This window comes from Anser brachyrhynchus, assembly GCF_964034855.1.
Source record: "Anser brachyrhynchus genome assembly, chromosome: 15".
NCBI lineage: Eukaryota > Metazoa > Chordata > Aves > Anseriformes > Anatidae > Anser > Anser brachyrhynchus.
In genome coordinates, this window is record NC_137733.1 from 5,025,345 (window position 1) to 5,048,874 (window position 23,530).

General features: G+C 64.3%; 4 protein-coding genes across 6 annotated transcripts in view; 3 read left to right on the forward strand and 1 right to left on the reverse strand.

The window, feature by feature from the left end:
• The window catches only part of RAB40C (RAB40C, member RAS oncogene family), a 33,493-nt gene extending 26,849 nt beyond the window's left edge, over nucleotides 1–6,644 (forward strand). Inside the window, exons 5-7 of the mRNA XM_080556155.1 lie at nucleotides 1,319–1,396; nucleotides 1,883–2,105; nucleotides 3,507–6,644. Coding sequence (XP_080412281.1) covers nucleotides 1,319–1,396; nucleotides 1,883–2,105; nucleotides 3,507–3,787 — 582 coding nt within the window. The 3' untranslated portion in view covers nucleotides 3,788–6,644. The remainder of the gene's footprint in view (nucleotides 1–1,318; nucleotides 1,397–1,882; nucleotides 2,106–3,506) is intronic.
• Nucleotides 6,645–9,408: 2,764 nt separating this feature from the next.
• Nucleotides 9,409–13,561, forward strand: WFIKKN1 (WAP, follistatin/kazal, immunoglobulin, kunitz and netrin domain containing 1). 2 transcript variants are annotated; one of them, XM_080556151.1, is made up of 3 exons: nucleotides 9,409–9,594; nucleotides 10,671–10,934; nucleotides 11,831–13,561. In XM_080556151.1, the coding sequence occupies exons 1-3, from the start codon at nucleotides 9,517–9,519 to the stop codon at nucleotides 13,319–13,321; spliced, it is 1,833 nt and encodes a 610-aa protein (XP_080412277.1). In that variant the 5' UTR covers nucleotides 9,409–9,516; the 3' UTR covers nucleotides 13,322–13,561. The 2 variants fall into 2 exon arrangements, with proteins under 2 accessions (XP_080412277.1, XP_080412278.1); XM_080556152.1 differs by lacking the exon at nucleotides 9,409–9,594 and adding an exon at nucleotides 10,450–10,579.
• Nucleotides 13,562–13,745: 184 nt separating this feature from the next.
• On the reverse strand, nucleotides 13,746–20,701 carry METTL26 (methyltransferase like 26). 2 transcript variants are annotated; one of them, XM_080556153.1, is made up of 6 exons: nucleotides 20,285–20,701; nucleotides 15,289–15,451; nucleotides 15,068–15,127; nucleotides 14,564–14,631; nucleotides 14,213–14,291; nucleotides 13,746–14,137 (listed from the first exon to the last, which is right to left on the reverse strand). In XM_080556153.1, the coding sequence occupies exons 1-6, from the start codon at nucleotides 20,599–20,601 to the stop codon at nucleotides 14,090–14,092; spliced, it is 735 nt and encodes a 244-aa protein (XP_080412279.1). In that variant the 5' UTR covers nucleotides 20,602–20,701; the 3' UTR covers nucleotides 13,746–14,089. The 2 variants fall into 2 exon arrangements, with proteins under 2 accessions (XP_080412279.1, XP_080412280.1); XM_080556154.1 differs by lacking the exon at nucleotides 20,285–20,701 and adding an exon at nucleotides 16,800–17,043.
• Nucleotides 18,679–23,131, forward strand: MCRIP2 (MAPK regulated corepressor interacting protein 2). The gene is made up of 5 exons (XM_080556156.1): nucleotides 18,679–18,844; nucleotides 18,989–19,067; nucleotides 21,793–21,920; nucleotides 22,000–22,101; nucleotides 22,670–23,131. Exons 1-5 carry the CDS (start codon nucleotides 18,793–18,795, stop codon nucleotides 22,726–22,728), a joined length of 420 nt encoding a protein of 139 aa, XP_080412282.1. The 5' UTR covers nucleotides 18,679–18,792; the 3' UTR covers nucleotides 22,729–23,131.
• The last annotated feature ends 399 nt before the right edge of the window (nucleotides 23,132–23,530 follow it).

The following is a 23,530-nucleotide window of genomic DNA, read 5'->3' on the forward strand; positions in this document are numbered from 1 at the left end:
ACGCTGCGTGTGTCGGGCCGATGCCGAGAGGCAGCTCCTGGTGTGATAACCTGCGTGCCCCAGGGCTGAGCATCACTGCCCCTGTCCCCAGAAGTGCTTCGGCTCGAGGGAGGAGGAGGTGGTGGTGGCTGGGCGGGCAGCTGTGCCCCGGGGCTCGCAGTGGTGGCTGCAGGGACAAACTTCTCCTCCTCGGGCCGTGCCTGTCCTGGCTGCCAGCCCTGCGGGTGGCCAGGGAGGGAGTCGTGGGTGGCGTTAGGGAAGGTGGGTTTGGGCATGGGGATGAAGGAGGCAACCCCCCCCCCCCTTTTTTTTTTTTCCAAGGGGTGGGAAGATGCTGAAAATACTGTGCCACAGCTCGTGGAGTTGCTGGAGTTCCCAGCTCCCAGCAGAGGGTGACTGGCGGGTGACTTGCCCAGCACCTTCCTGGTCACGTACCAACACCAAGGCAGCGGCGCTGCCCTGGCTGAGCCACCCCTAGGGGTGCAGCTCCCTGTGCCCCCAGCTGCTCCTGGGCACTGGGCACATTTCTTGGGCTGGGCTGCATGCGGCTTACCCCTGCTTCCTCCCTCCAGCACCTCCTCAGCCCTCCTGGGTTTTGCAGCTCACGCTGGGGCTGTCGCCTTGAGGTGCGCGTCCTGCAGCAGGAGCTCGGGGGTTTGCCAGCGTCGCTCGTATGGGAGCTCTGTGAGCAGCGACGTTAGCAGCACGGGCTGCCCTTGGTGGGTCCGCTGTGGGTGCCAGGCTGGAGATCTCTGTCCTCCAGAGCTCTCGACTGCTGCAGTCACTCCACTGCTTTCTTGCCAGCAACGGGAGGACTGGATGAGACGGGTTCTGGATGGAAAAGGAAAAGGTTTTGAAGATGGGTGAGCTGCTGCCATTCAGTGCAGGTGTTCTGCATAAGGGGAAGAGAAAAAAACTGTTTCTGCCTCTGTGAATGTGCATCAGTTTTGTGGCAGGAGGAGGGTGTGCAAAGCACAGCCTTTCTCCTCTGGCTACAAAGTCACTGGGGCAGTTCCTCCTCCTCCTCTGCAGAGCCTGCTACTTTGAAGTGGTTTGGGGTCTGATCGGGCCAAACCAAGCTGGTGTCTCTTCCAGAGCTGCTTTCTTGTTGGAAACGGGAGTAAAACCTTCCCTAGCAGATCTAAGTTAGTACAGATCTGTTACATGAATTTTAGGCCTAGCAAATGCACAAATAATGTGACTGGAGAAACGTTTGTTTAGCCTTTTAGGTTCTGAGTATAGCAGTGGTCTTCCAGGTGCATCTCCCTTTTAGTTTGACTACTACGTGGCTTACTGACTGCGTGTTTTCTTCCCTCAGGGGATTCTCTTGGTGTACGACATCACAAACCGCTGGTCCTTCGATGGGATAGATCGATGGATAAAGGAAATAGATGAGGTAAGCCAAAGGGAAGAACCCGTGGAGCATACCAGCTTCCTGCCGTGCCAGCTGTGTCCCAAAACGCGTGTGGAACTGTGGGGGGCGAAACGCGGTGCACGAGGGCAGCAGTCTAACAAAACCCCAGGGAGGTGCCACCTCTGGTCTGGGGACAAGCGTGGCTCTGCTGGGGAGAGGAGATGATGGCAGTCCACTATAAGCAGAGGAAGGGTTTAATGTCTGTCCATCAGTATCGGTTCGGTGTAAATCTGGAGTAGCAGGAAAGGGCTTGGGAATGGCAAGAAAGACAGGAAAGTTCCCTCTAAAGTGGACTGTGGACGGGATAAATGAGTTGTCTTCATCATGTAGTATTGATTGCTCAGCAGTCAGAGCAGCTTCTCTTCCTTTGCCTGTCACCGCTGTTGAAGCTAGGTAGAACACTGGGTGTCAGCTGCCGTGACTAAAGGCAAGCCATGACTTTCTTCACTTGTTTTTTTCTTTGTTAAGCATGCCCCTGGTGTCCCCCGGATCCTGGTGGGGAACAGGCTTCACCTTGCCTTCAAGCGGCAGGTGCCCACAGAGCAGGCCCGGGCCTACGCGGAGAAGAACTGCATGACGTTTTTTGAGGTCAGCCCCCTGTGCAACTTCAACGTCATAGAGTCCTTCACGGAGCTCTCCCGTATCGTCCTCATGCGGCACGGCATGGAGAAGATCTGGAGACCCAACAGAGGTGAGGAGGGTGCTCTGCGTGAGCAGCTGGAGGGGCTGAAGTGGAGGGGTAGGACTGCCTGGGTGGGAGGCTCGTGTGCTTGTCCCCGTGGGATCTGAAAGCACCTGACCTGGTGAAATGCTGAAGCTGAGCTGCAGCAAGCTGCCTGTGCTGGTGCCAGAGCCCTGCAGTGAGGGATGGGCAGCTCCAGAGGGCAGTTCAGCATGTCTGGGCTCTGAACTGCTCTGGGACATCCCGCACCTCTGCGTTTACTCTAGATGAGGCTGAGGGTGATTAAGCTCACAACTTGAAAGTACTGCAGTCATATGGTTGTGTGGGATGAACCCAAGTGTAAGCAACTCTGTCCTTATCCTTGTCTGAGCCTGTATCTCCTGTTTCCGCAAGATGCGGAGGCAGAGTGAGCCCAGGGCAGCACAAGGAGTTGAAAGGGGATAAACCATGTCCCTGCTGTAGGCGTGAAGCAGTGGGCTGGGATATTCTGTATATCGAGGTGCATGCGCTGCAGTGCAGAAGGCAGTGAGCAGAGGCCACTTGATGTCCCAGCCCGCTGAATTTTTGAAGCAAAATACCCTTAGGACCCATGTTCCTGGCTGGAGGTAGCAGCACGTCCTGCTGGCAGGCTGAGCAGCAGGAGTTTAACACCCCACGAGGGATGACCTGCCTTCGTCGTGGTCCTGCCGCCCTGCTCGCTAGGGAGGGACGATCCCATCCCGCTTGCTGGCCCCACTCACCAAAGTGTCTGCCAGACTCTGCCGAGCCTCTCCCAGAGGGCAGCGCCCGTGACTGCTGCCTGCCTGCCTGCTCGGGAGCAACAGAGCGACTTCGGCAGCCAGCTGGAGGTGAACGTGTGCCCTCCTGTGGCCGGCTGCTGGGAAATCCCATCCAAGCCGACTTCCCAAGGCAGATTCACGTGGTTACGCTGAGCTACGAGGACACTGGGAAGCTTGTTCTGGCTAGATGGGATCCCGCTGCTGCGAGCACCCTGCAGAGGGGCAGCTTGTGGCTGCTGCTCACCAAGTAGGTCCCAAGCGAGACTGTCCTACCTTCCCTTCAGGCTGCCCAGGGGAAAACCAGGCGTGGGGCAGGGAAAACCAGGCGTGGGGCAGCAGCGCGAGCCAGCCCAGCACGCTGCACAGAGTGGAGGGGTAGCAGCGTCTGAGCCCAGCGTTGACACTAAAGCTGCCCTCCTGCAAAGTCTGGCCTCCAAAGGCAGAGCCTACCGGAGCCTTTATTCCCACGCCTACCCTGACTAATCTGCTCTCTGTTCAGGGCTCCCATGCAGTCACTATTAGCTCTTCTCCCCTTATAAGCAAAAACTGCACAGTGTAAAGAATGGGTGCAGGAAGAAGGCAACCCTTGAAGTCTCTTGGACCTTGACTGTCCGGTCTTTTCTCCCACCAGTGTTCAGCCTACAGGACCTGTGCTGCCGAGCCATAGTTTCCTGCACCCCGGTGCACCTCATCGACAAGCTGCCGCTGCCCGTCACCATCAAGAGTCACCTGAAATCCTTCTCGATGGCCAACGGGATGAACGCGGTGATGATGCACGGCCGGTCGTACTCCTTGGCCAGCAGCGGCGGTGGGAGCAGCAGCAAAGGCAACAGCTTGAAGAGATCCAAGTCGATTCGGCCACCCCAGAGCCCCCCACAGAACTGCTCGCGCAACAACTGCAAGATCTCTTAGCAGGATGGAGGTGCCGTGAGCTTCGAACGTGTCCGCACCCACCCACCGATGTACAGATGTTTGCACACTTCACCCTTTTCGACTGGATCCTTTCGGATGGGCCTCGGCTGCTTTTCTGACGGCGCATGCAAGCGTTGGGAATGTGCTCACGTTTGGCTTCGCATGTGAAGCGTGGTGCCGGCCGGGGGGGAGAGGACTCTGCCAAGTGACCCTCCAAGAATGCTTTGGGCTTTGCCTCTCGGCCTGGGGTGGAAAATTCAGCAGCTGCCGGGTTGGGGAGGGGGGAAGGGGAAAAAGCTCATCCAGTTTCGATGGAGAAATGGATTTAATGGCAGATTGAGAGGCTTAAGGGAGTAGGCAAGGAGAGTCTGTGCTGCAACTTTAACTCTTGGACTCCTGAACAGATTGCTGGTGCAATAGTGGTTGTTGGATGTAGTAAAGAAAATGGGGGCAGGGGACTAGTGACCGTTTTCACCAGGATGTTAACCTGCTGTTGCCAAAAAGAAAAGAAAAAAGGCAAGAGTTGGCCAATTGGAAAGCTGAAGGAAGCAGTCTGCTTGCCTTCTTCGTTTATTTATGTAAATATTATACATATATATATATCACCTGTTTTTTAAGGTTTTTTTTAAGAAGCAGTCAGGGAAAATTTTATGCAGCCATGTAAATAAAAGCACGGGATTAACTTTACCAGTGTCAGCAAAAGGGGAAAAATGGAGGATTTTAAGATGAAAATATACAAATGCTTTAAGAGACTTTCAATCGCTGCCAGGATTTATGCTGGGTTTTTTAAATACTACATATGCAGAAGGAAAGAACAATTGGTGTGTTACGTACCCCAAGCTGCTTTACTCTGATCGTTCCCTAAAACTTGAGTGCCGAAGGCAGGGTGGGATTTAGAATCGATTCGGGGGCAGAGCAGAGGCCTGGGGCTGGATTTTGGTTTCAGCGAGCAGGACAAAGGCAGCTCTGAGGTTTGAACCCACCCAGGCGACCGACTGACCAATGCCTCAATCAGGTGCATGTTAGAAGATGCGAAGAGATCAGGGGCTGAGGAGCGGAGGGGGGAAGCACCGAGCCTAAAGCAGCGGGAAGGTGCCGACCTCGTCCTGTATTGGGAGCAACGCGGCACAGCCCTGCCTCCGCGACGCGGTGCGCTGCGTGCACCTCCGGGATCCTCGCATTGCCACCCCATGAGACTGGCCCCGAATCCTGGCTTTTTTGCTTTGCTTTCCCAAAGATGTCCTGCCTGAGCTCATGCTGCTGTGGCTCCTCCTGGATGAAAGCGGGAAGGGGCAGAAGCAGCTCTTCCTGCTGGAGCGTGAAGGAGCAGAAGTGGGGCTGTGGCTGGGCGTGGAAGCTGGACGCAGTTTGCGCAGCAGACAGCAGTCACCGGCCTCCACGTCCCGCCGTGGTGAGTGTGCTCGGCTCGTGGCTGCGGCAGGAGATCAGGAAAGCCAGCTGCTTTGCCCTGTGGGACTGCGCCTGGGTTTTAGAGGACGTGCAGGCTCAGTGGCAAGAGCTTGAGATAGGCGCGTGGTGCAGGAGAAGATCTGTCAAACAAAGGCATGTGCATCCCTGGCTTAGTCCCTTGGCAGCGTATTGATTTGTGATGGAAATTCACCTGGAAACTTAAAAATCGTGCCTAGACCTTACTGCAGAAGATGAACAGGGCCTGGCAGCGGTACTGAGCTGTGCTGATGGATTCCTACAGCCAGCCAGGACGTGTGGATTGTGAGCACCGTGGCAGAAAGTGATCTGCTCTTCGTCTCTGCGGAGGAGAGCAGCGGTGCAGTGCTGCCATCTTCCTCCTGTTGTCAGCAACTCCTCGAGGCCTGGGCGTGCTCCTCTCCTCCCAAAGCTCCCTGTCGCGTTGCACGGGCAGGATGAAGCCGCAGCAGTTTCTGCAAGGCTGACGACCCCCTTGGTGCAAGCAGCAGGCGGGGGTGCGGCCCCTCTGCAGGGCGCTTCTGCGCTGGGCCATGAAGGAGCCTTCCCCCTCCCCGCTCTGCGGAACAAAACCCAGCGCAGGGCTGGGTTTCTTGGCTTGTCCCTGGTGTGCTTTATTGCCCAGCTCAAATGAGCGGGGAGAGAATTAAACCCCGGGCAGAGGGGGGAGAAGAATCCTTTGTAGTGGTGATTTGGCTCAGGAGCAAAGCTGCAGCCGATTTCGGCACGGAGTCCGGGGGATTTCTAGAACCTGTCTGGGATGGCTGGCACCTGTTTCCCATCACTTAACACACAGCAGAAGACAATCGCTGGCTCAGCAGCCTGGCGGGCTGGGGATATACGGCCAACAGGTGATGCACCCCAGTGCTGCAGAAGGCAGCTTCTCCTGGAAAACATCTCCTGGGCAGCGCGGGGCCAGGCTGCAGGCGGCCTCTCGCCTCTGCAGCAGCCCGGCACCGGCACATGAGGCGGGGAGGCACGAAGGTTTCCTTCACAAAGTCACAAAGCTGCTGCATGTGTAGAAAAACTTTACGTACCTCTGCTTGGTTTTGCTTTGATACGTGTGGCACCTCCTGCGCCTTTTGCCCAAAGCTGATTTTTTTCATCCTGTAAAGTTCAAGAGATCCTGTCTGGAGGGAGAACGAAAGATTCACCCGGAATGTTTGCTCAGCAATTTATTTTATTTTATTTTTTAATTTAAAAGGAAAAGAGGTTCTTGCATCTGATGTCAACACTAGTCTTTAGCTGCTCTCCAACACTTGTACCATTCCTGAGGGTTGTGTTTTGTTTTTTTCTTGGACTGTCCTTTTATTTTTTTATTCCTTTGTACAGTCAATGTTGTTCAACTGATTATACATGGTTTTGTTTTATATAAATTAAAGCCTTTTTTGTTTTGAACTGCCAACCAGGAGGTGGAGGAGTTGTATCAGGTTTTTTTTTTGGGGGGGTGGGGGAAGGCTGGGAGGAGCTGTAAAGGAAAATGTGGTGGTTTTGCCCAAAGCTGGGCAAAAGCAGGCGTGCTTGTGATGCCGGTGTGTATTGCCACTTCCATGTCATCCAGCAACAAGAGCTGATATTAATCTCAGATTTCCTTTGGGGAGGGTGGGAATCTTAAAGTCACGATGCTGGTTCTGGTGTTTTACCCTGTTCCATACATGCAAAAGCCAAAATTGTTCTCATCGAAGGCTGTATTGTCACATAATTGCTGAGTCTGGGCAGCTTTAAGAAAGCAGAGCCTAGCCTGGCACAGGGTGAGTGCTGTAGGAAGGCACCTTCCCCGTGGCGCAGGTGGGTTTGTGCAGCCATCCCATGGACGTAGGAGCTGGGTGCTGGAGTCCAGAGCCAGCAGCTTGCTCCGGGGCTGGAAGGAAACTTCTCCTCGCCCCATCCTCTTCTGCTCCCAGCCCACCTCTCCTTGACCTCCCTCTTCCCCTGCCTGCTCACTTCCCGAGGATCAGATTTTCCACTTCGTACCAGACTGGCCACGCTTGTTTTAACAGCTTAAGTAATTATTGCTGGGGATGGGAGGGAGTAAGGGGGGAAATCAGATAGCGTCTGCAGCCTGGAAAACCCTTAACTAAGGTAAAAGCTTGGCCAGGGAAGAGTCACGGAGCCCTGTTTGTTCTCCGGGTGGCTTCTGGCAGCGACTGCTCCTCATCAGCACGGTCTGGCCGAGGGCTGTGGGTGGCTTCAGGTGGGGGAACCGACAGCAGGAGCCAGCTCTGCTGCAGCGGCCCCTCTGCGGGGGGAGCAGGGCAAGAAGATGCTGTACGCAGCATGCCGTGGCTCTGGTCGGTCCTGCTGTGCCCCCCGGGTTGTTCCATGGGGGCTGTGAGGAGGAGGCAGTGCTCGCCTGCCTGCACCTGGGCTGCTCGGTGCTGGGGGGGCGGTGGCTGCGTTGCTGGAGCAGGAGCTGACATCCTCGCTGCGGCACGGGACGTGCTGCTCCTCTCGGCTGGGGCTGCTGAGCAAAAACCACCACTGATGTCTGACCTTGGAAATGACCTCCAAAAATCCCCGCTTTGGTGCATGATGCGTGTCGGAGCAGTGGCTGGGGCTGGGAGCAGAACTGGGCACGGTAATAGAAACATCAGGGTTGGAAAAGCCCTCCAAGATCATCTGGTCCAACCACCCCCCTACCACCACCATCACCCGCTAAACCACGTCCCCAAGCACCACGTCCAACCTTTCCTTGAACACCCCCAGGGACGGTGACTCCCCCACCTCCCTGGGCAACCCGTCCCAATGCCTGACTGCTCTTTCTCAGAAGAAATGTCTCCTCATTTCCAACCTGAACCTCCCCCGGCACAACTTGAGGCCGTTCCCTCTAGTCCTATCGCTAGTTATCTGCGAGGAGAGCCCGACCCTGGCTCCCCACCACCTCCTTTCAGGTAGCTGCACAGCAATGAGGTCTGCCCTGAGCCTCCTCTTTCCCAGACTCAACACCCCCAGTTCCCTCAGCCGCCCCTCACAGGACTTTGGCACCTTGGCGTGCAGAGGCAGGGAGTTTTGAAGATGAAGTTACAATTACTGAAAGCCTTTAGATGATGAAGGTTTGTCACGTGCCTGTTCCAGGGGGCAGGAGGATTGCTTTGTCAACCCTGTCCTGAAGCACCAGCAGCAGCACCACCGCCGGGGGAGGCGAGGGCTGGAGGCGCCCGCCCCGGAGGAGCACAGGGCTGGGGGGAAGCTGGCTGGCACCGAGGCTGCGTGGCAGGGAACTCATCTTCCTGCTTCGTGCTTCAGGGCCTTGTGTTAAACACCCTCGGGGACAGTGCCACACGGGTATCTGGGACGCGAGGAGAGCACGGCGCAGCGAGGAGAGCACGGCGCAGCGAGCAGGCCCCTCCGGCCCCCCCAGGCCTTTGTCCCGGCCTCGCTGCTTTGATCTCGGTGACAGGGGATGAGGCACCTCAGGCTGCCAGGTCCCTCAGTGTGACCCACGGCTGCTGCCCCTGCTCCCGAGCTGGGAACGGCGCAGGAGCTGACCCAAGCCTCAGCACCGGGATCTTCGCAGTGCTATAACCACACGGGGACAAAAGCTGGCTTCTGGATTTCCTCGTCCCCCTGCAGCGGCACGCTCCGAAGGACCTCAGGCAACCCCCAACCAAAGCAGCCAAGCGCCCCTGGGCAGCTCCCGAGCCCCGGTCCCAGGTGGCGATGCCCACATGGCTGCATCTTGGCTGGAGTGAGGGGGGGGTTTGGGGATGGGGGCCTGGGGGGGGTCTCCACACAGAGCCCCGTGGCTGTGTGCAAGGAGGTGCGGGGGGCTCCAGGCTGCTGTGCTGCCTCTCGGGCTGCTCTGATGCAACTCTCTGTTTGCAAAATCTCTCGCCAGCCTCCCCACTGGTGTCCCGGGGCAGCACAACCTCCCCCGCATGCCCCAGGCCAGCTCAGCCAAGGGGTTATCTGCCCCTGGCCAGATCCTGACCCCTCCACACCACCAGGCAGGGGCTGCAGGGAGGGAGCTGCTGCAGCGGGGCCATGCGGGGTGAGCCCAGCCTGGGGCAGGAGGCAACGGCTCCTCCTTGGGCGTCTGCAGCTGCCACATTTGGGGCTGACAGTGGCTGTGCCAGGTCCCCCTGCGCCTGGGGAACGGGGTGATGCCTGGGGACAGCCTGGATCTGGTGCTGGCTTGCATGTCTTGTCACCCCTCAGCACTACGACTGGCTGGGGGTAAAAAAAAGAAACGCTAAGAAGGGAGCGCACCCAGGGCTGCCTGAGCCAGGAGAGGCCGCCTTGCAGGGGTTTGGTGCTCATCCAGCTCCCAGGTCAAAGGCGCCATGGCTCGGGTCGCAGCTTCTGCCAGTGCTGCAGGAGTTAACGCTCCCCAGGCCGCTCCGAAACCCTTCCTGCTGCAGGTCAGTCTCCAGCGGGGATTAAGGGAATCTGGCTGGGAGCAAGGGCCGGCTCCTGCCAGCTTAGGGCCGGCTCCGGGAGGTGCTGTGCAAGGCTGAGGTGGGATTGCAGCCCAGGCGCAGCGTCCGGCCGGGGTCTGGCACGGCCAGGCGCTGCCTCCCAGGCACTCCCCAGATCAGAAAAATACAGAGCGTAAAAAACCCAGCTGCAAATCATCACCGGGTGTTGCTGGAGCGGGGAGGGAGGGCCAGCTACAAACCTGTGGGCTTACGGGGGGCTCGGGGAGCCTGCAGGTGCCGAGAGGAGAAGGCAGACGTGGGGTGGGGGTCCCGGAGCAGCCCCCCAGCTGGGCCTGCAGCCCCCCAGCCCCACTGCCCAGCCGCTGCAGCCCGGCTCTCCGGCCGGCGATGCCGTGGGGCTGGGGGCTGCGGCTGCTTCCCCGCCAGCAGACCCGGGGTGGCCGAGCTGCGGCGGGCAGACAACAGGCTCTGGCTGTTTTCTCATCCTGCAGGAATTCGGCTCCATGGGCCGGGCATTTTTTTCCCCTCCTTTCACTCTCTCTCTTTGGAGACTTTCCGCATTCTGCCTTTGATCTCCCCCCTGTGTTTGCCCAGTCGATCGGCTCAGACGGGGTTAGAGGCTGAGGTCAGCGCCTTTTCCATTCCAAACACCCAGAAACATCAGTGAGAAGGGAGGGGATTCAGATTACAACCTTCCCGTCCTCCCCTTCCACCCCTGCCCCACACGCAGGCTGCACCCCAGCCCCACTGCCCGCTCCCGCCGTGCCGGGAGCCTGGCCCTGCCGCCGCTGCCACGGTTTGGGGTGCCAGGCATGGAGTGAGCCCCCCGCCAGCACGGGGACACCGGCGAGGCTGAGCCACCGCTGCGCGATGCTGTGCCCATCACCCTGAGAGCTCAGCGATGGACAGAGGTGCCGGGCAGCATCTCCGGAGAGACAGCATGCTCCAGGCGTGCTAAACCGCAGAGGTTTGGACCTCATCTCCTCCTCCTCTTTGTCCTCCCTGCCTTCCTTTTGATTTTTTTTTTTTCCCTTCCATCCAATGTGATTTGTCCCAAGCCTCGCAGCAGGGCACAGGGCAGCCAGATGCCTCGCCGGAGTTTCGGCCGCCCGGGACCCAGGTCGCGCGCAGGCGGGCGGCAGCTCGGCAGGGCTGAGCCGATGCGTGCGGCGCTGCTGCTGCCCTTGCTGGCCGCCGCCGCCGCCGGGCTGAGCCTGCAGCCGGCCAGGATGCGGCACCTGGGGGTCTGCCCCAACCAGCTGAACCCCAATCTGTGGGTGGACGCGCAGAGCACCTGTGAGCGGGAGTGCCAGGCCGACCAGGTGAGCGGCGGCTGCGTGGGGGCTGCGGGCACGGATGGGACGGGGTTGGGTGCTGCCGGGGCTTGGGGCTGGTGCTGCACCCTGCTGCTCAGCAGCACCCGTGTGGCCTTGTGGGGCCGGGGTGTCCCCAGGGGGTGCTGGTTCCCAGTGCGACAGAGGCTGCAGCCGATGGATGCGGTGCCCCGCGTGCTCAGCCCCTCTGCAACTTCACTCTGCCGTGCACGAGCGGTGCCCTGGGGCTGCTCCCAAGCCCTGCAGCAGGCAAAGCCGCGGCTCATTGCCCCACCATGTCCCCCCCAGCCACTCTCCATGTCCAAGACCTTCCCCCCGCCCCATACCCCCCCCCCCCCCCCCGGATGCTCCCACCTGGTTGTGGGGCCGTCGCTGAGACGAGGGGTGTGGGTGCGCTGGGACTGCTCCCCCCCCCCACCAAGCCCCTCAGTTTTCCCAGGAGCCCAGTGCCGCCCATCCCAGGGGAGCGACCACGCTGCAGTTCATCGCTGCAACGAGTTCTGCCTCCCCTCAGCCAGCCAAAGCGCGCAGACTCCCTAAGCCACACAGCAGTGTGGTGGGGGGGACGGTGCCGTGTCCCCTCTCAGTGCACCCACGGTGGCAGGTCTTCACCGGGTGACGGTGCTGCCCCACAACCCGGCACCGCTGTGCAGTGGGGGCTGTCTTTGCCTCACCCCCACCATCCCAAGGGGGGGGGGGGGGGGCTGAGGTCGACCTGGGTCCAGGGACACACAGTTGCGCAGGGAAGGTCCGGCTCGGACCCAACACCCAGAGGAGCCCAGGAATGATGGAGGCTCTCTGGCACTGGGAGCATCCCCACAGCTGTGGCACTGTGCTGACCCCCCCCCCTCCCCTCCCTTCCCTTCCACTCCCCTCCCGGCCAGGACTGCGAGGGCTTCGAGAAGTGCTGCACCAACGTCTGCGGGCTGCGCAGCTGCGTGGCCGCCCGCTTCGCCGACGGCAGCCTGCCGGCGCTGGAGCTGGGGCGCGGGCCCTCGTGCGAGAGCTTCGTCTGCGCACAGCAGGGCTCCGACTGCGACATCTGGGACGGGCAGCCCGTCTGCAAGTGCAAGGACCGCTGCGAGAAGGAGCCCAACTTCACCTGCGCCTCCGACGGCCTCACCTACTACAACAAGTGCTACATGGATGCCGAGGCGTGCCTCCGCGGCACGCGCCTCACCACCGTGCCCTGCAAGTACATCTTCACCTGGCCCGACACCAGCCCCGTGCCGCGGGAGACGACGGCGCGGCCCACGCCAGGCGCCGGCCCCGAGGTGCCGGTGCCCCCGGCCCTCTACAGCAACCCCTTCCACCAGTCGGTGCGCGCCGGCGGCACCGTCAGCTTCCGCTGCGACGTCAGCGGCCGCCCGCGGCCCGACATCACCTGGGAGAAGCAGAGCGACCGGGCCGAGAACTTCATCATGCGGCCGGACCAGATGTACGGCAACGTGGTGGTCACCAACATCGGGCAGCTGGTCATCTACAACGCCCGCCAAGAGGACGCCGGCATCTACACCTGCACGGCCAGGAACGCCGCCGGGCTGCTGCGCGCCGACTTCCCGCTCTCGGTGCTCAAGCGGGAGCCCGGGGGGGCCCCGCGGACCAGCAGCCCCCAGCCCTTCCCCAGCGCCGAGTGCCTGAAGGAGCCCGACCGGCGCCGCTGCGAGGCCCTGGAGGTGCGCTGGCACTTCGACGCCAAGCAGGGCTCCTGCCTCACCTTCCGCTACGGCGGCTGCGGCGCCAACAGGAACCACTTTGAGACGTACGAGGAGTGCCGCGCCGCCTGCCTGGGCAGCGCCCGGCCCACCTGCCTGCTGCCCATGGTGCAGGGCCCCTGCCAGAACTGGGAGCCCCGCTGGGCCTACAACCACCTGCTGAAGCAGTGCCACTCCTTCGTCTACGGCGGCTGCGAGGGCAACAACAACAACTTCGACAGCAAGGAGACCTGCGAGGACGTATGCCCCTTCCCCAAGAGCCTGCAGTGCAAGGCCTGCCGCCTGAAGAGCAAGATGGTGCTGAGCCTCTGCCGCAGCGACTTCGCCATCGTGGGGCGGCTGATGGAGATCGTGGAGGACCAGGACTCTGGGATCGCCCGCTTCGCCCTCGAGGACGTCCTCAAGGATGAGAAGATGGGCCTCAAGTTCTTCAACATCAAGTATCTGGAGGTGACCTTGACCGACATGGACTGGAGCTGCCCCTGCCCCAACATGACGGCCGAGGACGGGCCGCTCATCATCATGGGCGAGGTGCACGACGGCATGGCCACGCTGGACCCCAGCAGCTACGTCCGGGCAGCCAACGACAAGCGGGTGAAGAAGATCTACGAGCTGATGGAGAAGAAAACCTGCGACCTCCTCAACCGCTTCCAGGACTAGGGGCGAGCCGGGATGCGCAGACGCGGGGGCTGCGGGGCTGCAGACCCCTGTGGGGGGGACTGCACGGTCAAGCCCGCAGCTTTTATTTAGCAGTTATCACCATTTTGTAGTTCCCTCCCCTGTAATTTATCTGTCTGCATGCCCTCCCCATGTACCCCCAGCCTGGGCAGCAGCAATAAAAGACTGGGCTGGGTTGCAGAGGGGTCTGTCCGGACCCCCACCCACGACAACCTTCCTGCAGCACCGAAGCCTCGGGTGCAGCGTGATGCCCTCGAGCTCTGCACTGCTCCGCAGCTGCGTGCTGCAGGGCTCTGGGCAGGGGCCGGTGCCCCGCAGCCTCGGTGCTGGGGGGCAGTGATGGAGGGAGAGCCCCCCCACACCCCAAACGTGTCTCTGGCAGAGGGACAGCACGCGGCGGCCGGGCTGGAGCTCTTGGGAAGCTGCTGGTGGGGCGCAGCCCCCCCAGACTTTATTGGGGGCAGCAGCATGGTCCCACGTGGGGAATGGGGTCCCACACCTCGGCACGGCGCCTGCCCAGAGACATGGAAACCGGCACCGGGAGAGAGTGCCCCCTGCGCCCGGCCGTGCTGCGCCCCCTCCCAGGCTGTGCCCACTGTGCCACCCAGGGAGTCCCACAGATGGAGCCAGAGGAGATGGACCCGAGAGCACCGGCCGATCCCAGCAGCGCGGGGCAACACGCGGCAACCTCGCTGCCATGCCCGGCCCCTTGCAAAGCTGTGCTGGGAGGTGCCCGCAGGGTGCGGCGGGTTACTGCTTGCGGAAGATGAGGCTCTTGTTGTTGGCCGGCATGTCCACCTGCAAGCACAGAGCTGGGGTCGGGGGGGGGGGCCACCGGCACGGGGACCGCCCCCCCGGGGTCTCAGCACCTACCATCCTCTCCAGGCGCATCCCGTTGGCCTCAGCCAGCTGCCGCAGCAGCGCCGTGTCCCGAAGGCCCCAGGCGGGGTTGCTGCCGGGAAGGGAGGCAGCGGTGAGACAGACGGATGGGCAGGCAGACACCTCACCCCCAGAATGACCCCCATCTCCCAGGGGTGCCCCGAGGTGTGGGGGCTCCCCCGAGCCTCTGCTTTAGGTCTTTTCCCGAGGGATCACACTCGGAGGGAGCTCCCTCCTCCGGCACGCGGTGGCACACAGTGCCAGCAGGGCGGGCAGCACGGGCAGGGCCACCGGCAGCCCCAGGCAGGCTGCTTGGACCCCCAGCCCCTGGCTTCCCCCTCCTACCTCTGCCTCAGGCTGCGGTCAAAGTCCACGTTGCTCTGGGGACTGATCTGGCCATCCACAGCGTACGGCTGCCGGGACACAAAGCCGGAGCTGTGGGCTCGAGCCACGGCTCCCTGCTGGAATCCCCAGTCCCTGTCCCTGTCCCTGCCACGGAGAGGCCAAGCAAGAAGGGACACAGCCCCGGAAGGGGCCACAGACGCTGTCACCCAACACAAGGCTCCCAGCCTCTGCTCTGCTCCTCTGCAGAGTGTTTTGGGGTGATGCAGGAGTGCTTACACCCCAGCAGACAGCACCCCGCCAGTGCTGGGGGTTAATGGCCAAAGCAGCCCCATCCAGGGCTCACAGCATTCCCCCGAAGATTGAACCCCCCCTTAACTTGAGCCCCCCTTTTCCCAGCCCAGGGAATCCTCCCCTCTGCCCCCCATCAGGAGCTCCAGCATCCCCAGGGCCACCCCTCATCCCACTGCTGTGCTCCCGCCCGGCTCTCGGCCGAGCAGCACCCACCCCGTAGGTGAAGAGCACGCCTCCGGGCTTCAGCAGCACCCCGGCACCCTTGAACAGCCCCTGGGGAAAGAAAGAGGCAGAGGCCGGGTCAGAACGCCAGGGACACCCCACAGCTGATTTCCCAACCCTGGGCACTGCAGCCATCGCGCCGAGCCCCCCAGTAAATACAAGGAGCTGCACCCGAGCCCCCCACGCCCCCAGGGGTGCCGGGCACCGCTCACCTCCGTGCACCGCAGCTCCGAGATGTGCATCATGTTGATGCTGACGATGAGGTCGAGGGTGGCGGGCTCGGTGCCCCCCCAGGTCTCCCAGCCCTGCGAGACGTCCAGGTAGATGGGCGGCAGCATGTTGGGCACCTGCATGGCCTCTGCGTAGGCAGCGATGCTGCGGGCACAACCCCCGTGTCAGCCCCAGCGCGGCCCCGCACCAGCACCCAAAGCCCACCCGCCCCAGCTGCCGGCAGCGTCTCCCAGGTGGAGTCTCTGATGTCTAGTAATAAGGCTGTGCTCACAACCCAGCAGAGGAGGGGGGCTCTCGCTTGGCCCTCTGTACAAGGCGAGGAGCCTGGTGCTTCGGGGCTGCGGGATGACGGGGCACTGGATGAGCCTTGCCTCCGCTCACACCCAGAGAGCTGCTTTGGAGGGCAGCAGTTTCCCAGCCCGCACAGCACCGAGGGCGGCACGGCTCCCAGCCACGCGGAGAAGAGCCTCCTGCAAACTTGGCTTTAAGCAACACACTGAAAAATCCCAGAGAAACCCTCTAGAAACTGCTCCCAGGTCCCAGCACTGCCCCCTCCAGCCCCGTCCCCGAAGGGCTCGGGGCAAGCAGCACAACCCCTCCGTCCTGGCTCTGAAAATCAGTGTGGGTGCGGAGATGCTGCCACAGAAGGGCTCTGAGTGCCGCACGCGGTCTGGCCCTGTGCCGAACCTCTGCCCCAGCCCGGGCAGTATTTTTAACCAGGGCGGTGTGCGCTCGGGGCCGCTCCCGGCGAGGGGACGGGTGGGAAGGACGCGGGCTGCGCCCCCCAGCCCAGGCGGCTATTTCTGCCCCCCCTGCACCAGGCTGCTGCAAGGGAGTTATTTTCTGCCGGGGAATTCCTCTCCGCTTAAGAGCCCGCGTTTATTTTGGTTTCCTCAATGGAAAACCGAGCCCGTCCGGCGCTGCAATGCCTGGAATGGGCATCTGGGCGCGGCGGGGCCCCGCACGCAGCCCCGCAGCGCGAACCACCGGGGGCTGGCGGCTCGTCGGGGGGGCTGGCGGCTCGTCGGGGGGGCTGGTGGTTCCTGGGGGGGCTGGTGGTTCCTGGGGGGGCTGGTGGTTCCTGGGGGGGCTGGCGGCTCGTCGGGGGGGCTGGTGGTTCCTGGGGGGGCTGGTGGTTCCTGGGGGGGCTGGTGGTTCCTGGGGGGGCTGGCGGCTCGTCGGGGGGGCTGGTGGTTCCTGGGGGGGCTGGTGGTTCCTGGGGGGGCTGGTGGTTCCTGGGGGGGCTGGCGGCTCGTCGGGGGGGCTGGCGGCTCGTCGGGGGGGCTGGCGGCTCCGTCGGGGTTCCCGGCGGTGCCGGTGGGCAGCGAGGCGCGATGCCCCCCGCATCCCCCCGCCGTCGCCCGGGCCTCCCCGGGAGCCGCCCAGAAAGAAACGCTCCCGCCTGGAGACCCCGGAGGGGTTCGGCCCCAGCTCGGTTCCCGCCGCGGCCGCCCCCGGGCAGCCCGGAGCCGCCGGCCCCGGCCCCGCTCACCTGCGCAGCGCCCGCGGCTCCACGTCGGAGGGCAGCCAGCGGGCGTGCGGCAGAGCCCGGGCGCAGTGCGCGGCGTGCAGCCCCGCGCCCGCCCCCACCTCCAGCACCCGCACGGCGCCGGGCCCCGCGTACTCCCGCAGCACCGCCAGGATCGGGCCCTTGTTCCGCTCCGCCGCCGCCGGCGCCAGCATGGTTGGACGGGGCGGGGGCGGCGGGGCGGCACGGCACGGCACGCTGGGGAGTGTAGTCGCAGGGCACAGGACTACAGCTCCCAGCCCGCGCCCGCAGGGCTGCTGCCGCCTTCCGTCCTCCCCCCTCCCCCCCCCCAAAAAAAAACCACCCGACAGCCGCCCCGCCGCTGTCCCGGCCCCGGAACGTGGCAAAAAGCCCGCGGTTTTACGTTAAAAGGTGAAAAGCGAATTTCGTCGAGATTGAAGAAAAAAAGATAAATGAAAGAAAACAGCTCCTGCGCCGCCCGGGAATCGAACCCGGGTCGCAAGAATGGGAATCTTGCATGATACCACTACACCAGCGGCGCTGATACTTTGTATCCCGCCCCTGCTGCCTTTGAGCTAGGCCCGGCCCCGCTCCCCTCCTGCAGCGCCCCCCGACGGCCCCCGACGGCCGCGGTGCCCCCGCCGAAGCCCGGGGTGCTGCGGGGCTCCAGGCCTGTGCGCAGCGAAGCGTGGGGAGGCCACGCGGTGACCGGTGTGCACGCAGGTGTCCTCGGCAATCCGCTTCTGTCTCGGGTGGGGAAACTGAGGCACTGAAACTGACCCCCCCGGGCGGCAGCGAGCTGGTGGCAGGACGGGAACACCGAGGTCCCCCGGGCTGCAGGGTCACAGTCACGTTAACCAGGGTCTGCCATGTGAGGTATCCTGGGGGAGCTCCGGGGGGGCTGCTGGCTGCACCCCCGTGGGCCGGCCAGGGGTGCCCAGCACCCTGCAGGATCCGGCCCTGCTCGTCCCCACTGCGCGAGCGGCACTGGAGGGCTGTGCAGGCCCCAGAGCAGGGCTGGGGCATCCTCACCACCCCAACGAGCTTCGTCCCACAGCCTCTCCCCAAAACCCCCAGCACCCCCTGGGTGACACCGCCCCGGCATGGAGGCCACCCCCGGCCCCGCGCCTCCCACCACGCGTTCTGGCCCGCAGACCTCGGCGCACCTTCCCCGTCCAAAGGTCACCTCGGCACGGGGACGGGGCCGCTGCCACCCAGCCCCTCGTCCTGCGCTGCGGGGTGGCCCTGTGGGGAGCAGCGCTGGGGGGCACGCTGCTCCTGCCCACACAGCTCGGGGACCTCCGGGCTCAGTGGGTGGCAGCACCCAGGGGGGTCCCTGAGCCCCGCGCAGGTTTGGGGACACAGAGCGGCAGGAGGGAGGTGCTGCCCTCACCCAGACCCAGGCCGCCTCGCTGTCCCCTCGCGCAGGGACAGGGGGTGGTGGCACCTCTGCGGCCCAGGACACGCGGTGCCAACCGCGGCCGTGCCCTGGCACCTCGCGCTGTCCCCTGAGCGTCCCCTGCCCGCTCCTGCCGCCACCCCTCCTTGTCCCCTGCGCGTGCCATGCGTCCTCCCAGGGGATCCGCGCGTGTCCCCCGGGTGTCCCCCGAGCGACTCCTGCGCCCTCCCCGCCCCTGCGCTCCACGTGGGCCGTGCCCTGCGCCCCCCACGGCCCCCGTGCCACCGCGGCCCCCCCGCGCCCCACGCGCGCCTCCCACGCCGCAGCGCCCCCCCCGCGCACCTCGCAGCGCCCCCCCCCGAGCTCCCACGGCCCCCCACGGCCCCCCACGGCCCCCACGGCCCCCCACGGCCCCCCACGGCCCCCCACGGCCCCCCACGGCCCCGCGCTCGGCGAACCGCCCCCTTCAGGAGGGGGCGGGCCCGGTTAAAGGCCCGCGGAGGGGGGGGCGGGGGGGGGGCCGAGCGCACACGGCCGGCGGGAGCGGCGGGGCCGTGCCGGGCCGGGCCGGGCCGTGCCGTCGGGGGGGGCCGCAGGATGTACACGCTGACACGCGGCCCCAGCAAGCTGGCCACGCAGCGCCGCACAGGTAGCGGGGACCGAGGGGGCAGAGCAAAGAGGGACAGGCGTAGGAGGAGGGGGGGGGGGGGGGGAGGCCGAGCGGCGGTGCCGGTGCCCCCCCCCCCGCTCCGGCTCCTCGCCGCCCGGCTCTGACGGCCGCTGCCGCCCGCAGGTCCGACGCAGCAGCCGGTGGAGAGCAAGGTGGGCGAGCCGCGGGGCCGGCTGCAGCCCGGCGCCTGGCCCCCCGCCAGGTGAGCCCCGCGCCGCGCCGTGACCTTGGGGAAAGGTGACCGCGGCCGCGCGGCGCCGGGACGGGACGGGGGGGACGGGACGGGGGGGGGGGGGCGGGACGGGGCCCGGAGCCCCTCCGCCGGTGGATCAGGGGTTGGGGGGACCGGACCGCGGCGGGGGGGGGGGGCCCGGTGGGGGCTGCCGGGGGCGCTGCGGGGGCTGAGCCCAGCGGGGAGCGGGCGCGGAGCCTCGCCGGGCCCCCCGGGGCCGCTCTAGGTGCGAGGCCGATCCCTCAAAGCCCGGGGGCACCGGGCTGCGAGCTCCCCCCCCCCCCCCCCCGCCGTGGGCTGGGAGCCCCCCGCGGCCGGCCCCGGCGGAGTTGTGCAAGCGCCGGGGCAGGGAGCGGGGCTCGCCCGGCCTCCCCCGGCTGCACGCAGCGCCTCCGGCAGGGCCCGCTGCGGTCGGTTACGGCCCGCCCGGGCTGTGCTCGGCCCCCCCCCGGGGTCTGCGGGAAGGGGGCTCCCCCCGGCTCCGTGCGGCTCGCTGGCTCCGTGGGGCAGCCCCCTGCGGCCTGGGTCTGCCCCCTGCCCTCGCCGCCCGTCCCCTTCCCTCCCCAAGGAAGGGGGAGGAAAGCCTTTGGGATGGGCTCCCAGCTCTTAGCGGGGAGTCGCTGGAGGTGGTGGAAGGGGGTTAAGCAACTGGAGGGGGGAGATAACCTCTGTGAAGGAGGACGCTGCTGCAGCAGGCGTGGGGCTGGGGGGCTGGGGCAAGCCCCGGGCTGGCTGTAGCGGGAGGAGACGATGCTGCTTTCTCCCCTTTCCTCCATCTTCAAGAAATGAAGAAGAAAAGCTTCACCTCCAGCTTGCTTTCTTGCCTGTCATCTCATAAATTAACTGCTGAACCGTTCCCGCTCCTTAGGGCAGGCTGCCTGCTCACGCTCCCTGCAGCAGGCGCTTCAACGTGCTCGGTGCCCAGGGGCGTGCGTGTGGTTCTGGGGCCGGTTCTGGGGCTGCGTGGCTCTGGGGGAGCCTTACCCTGCCCTGTGCCTTGGGGCAGCTCCCGCAGGCTGCGGGGGCACAGGCAGGGGCTGCCTGCTCCAGCTCTCTGCTGCTCTGCAAACCATGCCCCCCCCCCCCCCCGTGCTCTGGGGCCTTTCAGACTTTGTCCCGTGAGAAGCGTGACCGTTGCAAACATGTCCCCTGCCCCAGAGCTGCGCAGGGCAGCTCAAATACTGAACCTTCGCGTGCAGCACGCTCCTGAGCCTCGCTCCAGGTCCTCGGTTTCGGTCTGTCCGGCTTCGCAGGGTTTCCAGATGGGTTCGAGTGCTCTGCTCTGGGCAGGAGGGGTGCCAGGTCGCGGGGAGCCCGCTCTGGTCCCAGTTCCCAGATCTCTGTCCCGGTTCCCCGAGCGCCTTGTGGATGTGCTGCTGGAGCTGGGCACCCCGCTGCTGCAGCAGGAGGAGCAGGGCCGCTCCAGCGAGCTCGGCATCACGAGTTCGGATGTTTGCCTGTGCTCAAAGTACTTCCCACTGCCCAAACAACAGCTCACTTCCATTTTCCTGGTGTTTCAGCAATTCCTCTTCAGCAGCAAATTTCCTTAGTGCCAGGGCGGGAGGGGGCAGCTCTTGCTTTTGCTGTTACCTCCCCTCCGGTGCTTGCAGGCACAGTTCCCCTGGGGCTGATCCCTGTCCCCTTCCCCTGGGAGCAGCCTGGGGCTTTCCCCCACCCGTGGTGCCCTTCACCCTCCAGAGGCTCCTCTCAGGCTGGGTGACCTCTCCTTGCTGCCTGTTGCATCAGTTTAACACTTTCCAAGGTTTGCAGTCCAAGGCTGCGTGGTTGCCTGGCCAGGCACGTGCCTGCGCGCTACCCTCATTTAATGCCTCCGGGCCTCGGTTTCCCCTCGCCGTGAGGTGGAGGTGTTCGCCCTGAAGCACGCCGACTCCAGGCTTTGCAGAGCTGCAGCAGCTGGCAGGTTCCCAGTGCCACCTGCGGCTGCCACACGCTCATGTGTCCCCCCCCGTGTCCCCTGCATGGCTGTGAGCGGCCGTGCATGCTGACGGCACCGTGGCGGCAGCTGGCGGTGCAGAGCTGTGCACCCTGGCACACTTTTCCCCATTACTTTTGGGCCCAGACTGCTTCCCCTTGCCCCCAACCTAGCGAGCGTGCTGTCATCCTGCAGCAACCCTTCTGCCTTCGCTGGGGGCACAGCTGAAACCTGAAAAGCAAATGTCCCTGCTCGGCCTGGGGACCTGCCTGTGGGCACTGCCGCCTGCCTCAGGGCTGGTCTGGAGCCGGCCACCCGTGGCCTTCTTCCACCCTCCAGCAGCGCCTCTGGCCCAGGCTGGAGCAGGTGCTTCAGCTTTTTCCTGGGGGAGAAGGAATTGCTGAGCGCTGCCTTCTGGACCTGGGTGCCAGCCCTGTCTGTCTGTCTGTCCATCCTGCCCCTCCACACTGTGGCTCTCAGAAGGGAGTGATGGGGAGGGGACGGCGCTGAGCCGCGGTGGCCCTGCCGTGCTGCACGGCCGTGTCCCCGCTGTCCCCTGGCAGCCCCGCGGGCCGGGCTCGAGGCTGGGGCCGGCCGCGTGTGCATCGCTCGCACGAGCTCCTGCGGCACCCGTCCAGCACCGGCCACGCTGCAGAGCGAAGCATCACAGCTCCTTCCCACCGAGCGTCCCCCGGAGCTTGGCAGGCCGAGCTGCCCTCCTCCTCCTCCTCCTCCTCCTCAATCCTTGCCTTGCTCCCGCAGCCCACTCCCGAAGCTCGTCTTCAACAGAGTGAACGGCAAGCGGCCGCAGGTGCTGCTGTCGCACGCCCCGGGGCCTGAGGAGTGCTACACGGCGGCCCACGAGGAGAACGTCCGCTTCGTATACGAAGGTGCGGGGGGCTCGGGGTGGAGGGGGGGGTCCGCAGGGCGCTGCTGGCCCGGGCCTCACCCGCTGCCCTCTGTCCCCAGCCTGGCAGGAGGTCGAGCAGCAGCTGGACGACAGCCAGAGAGGGGAGAGCGCCCGCGGGCCCGTGCAGTACGTAGAGAAAACCCCGAACCCCAGTCTGAAATGTGAGTGAGGGGCGTGCGGCCCCAGCGCGGGGTTGGGTTGTGGCGGAGAGGGGATGTGGGGAACGGGGTGGGGATGGGGGGGCCACTGCGGGGCCGGGGCCGGCCCCGGGGTGCCCTGCTGGGGATGGGGGGCGTCCCACAGGCCCTGCTGGAGGCCCAAGCAAGCAGGATGTCCGACTGCCGCCTCGTCTCAAAGCGGCGCCTTCTCCAGCCACCAAGGTGGGGCCAGTGTCATGCAGAGAGCCCCCGGTCCTGCCCTGGGGAGCTGCCCCCGCTGCCCTGGGCACGCAGCACAGCGGCAGGGGACAACGTGTGTCCGTAAGGGCGGCTGGAGCGAGCTCTCTGGACAGCCTCCCCGGGGCTGCTGCAGCAGCCGAGGAGGGTACAGCCCCAAAACGAGAAGGGCCCCATAGCCCCAGCCTGGGACGGGGCACCGGGGAGCGGGGATCTCCGTGTTGTTTATCCCAGTGGCAAATAGACACTGGGGACGTACACCGGTGGGAACACGCTGGGCTCTGCTGCCTTCTCCAGCTGCTCTCCTATGCTCTCTCCCTCCCCTCTCTTTCAGACTTTGTTCCCATTGACCTGGAGGAGTGGTGGGCAAAACAATTTTTGGCCAAAATCTGAAACATATCATAAAAGGGAAGAAAGTTTTTTTTTCTTTTTTTTTTTTTCTTAAAAAAAAAAAAAAAAAGCTAAGAGCCTCTGATCACACACTGGACTCGGTGGTATTTAGAAACACCTTTTTACAAGATGTCAGCAACCCAGTGACCCCTCTGCCAGCCCACCGAGGACGGCGGGACCGGACCACAGCCATGCCCGGCCACACGCCTGCTCCCTGCGCAGGGCGGAGGAGCCGCGAGCGGCCCCGGCCGGGATTCCTCAAGTGCCAGTTCTGAGACGTCTGCGGCTCCGGCAGCCCCCCGGGACACTGCGGTGCCGTGCTGGGGCCAGGCAGGAGCAGCCTCCCCCCCGGAGGACAGCAGGTCGCTGTAGCAGGACTGCCAGACAATAAAGCGCTCAAACTGCCTGTGGCGAGGCGCTTGCGGCCGGCCGGGGAGGATTTGCTTGGTGGAGCTGGGGGAAGAGTTGCAGCAGCCCCCTGGCTTCCTCTGGGCCCTCCTCGGAGCTGCATCCTGCTTCTTCCACCCACCCCGTACAGGCGGAGGCGGCTGCACCTTTGGGGCAGGGGGTGTGTGGGGTAGGGCAGGAGGTGGTCAGAGCCGCGCTGTGCGTCGTCTCTCCAGCACATGGGGGTAAAGCAGCAGGGAGAAGGGGGCGAGGGCCAGCCCCGTGCTGCAGGGCAAGGGACAGGGGGACACTCCCCGCAGAGGGTTGCTGGCAGCCCCACCAGTGAGTGCAGGGCCCCACGGCACACCGCCAGCCCCCAGGTCCCTTGCTGTCCCAGGCTGGAGCCCACCCCTCTGCC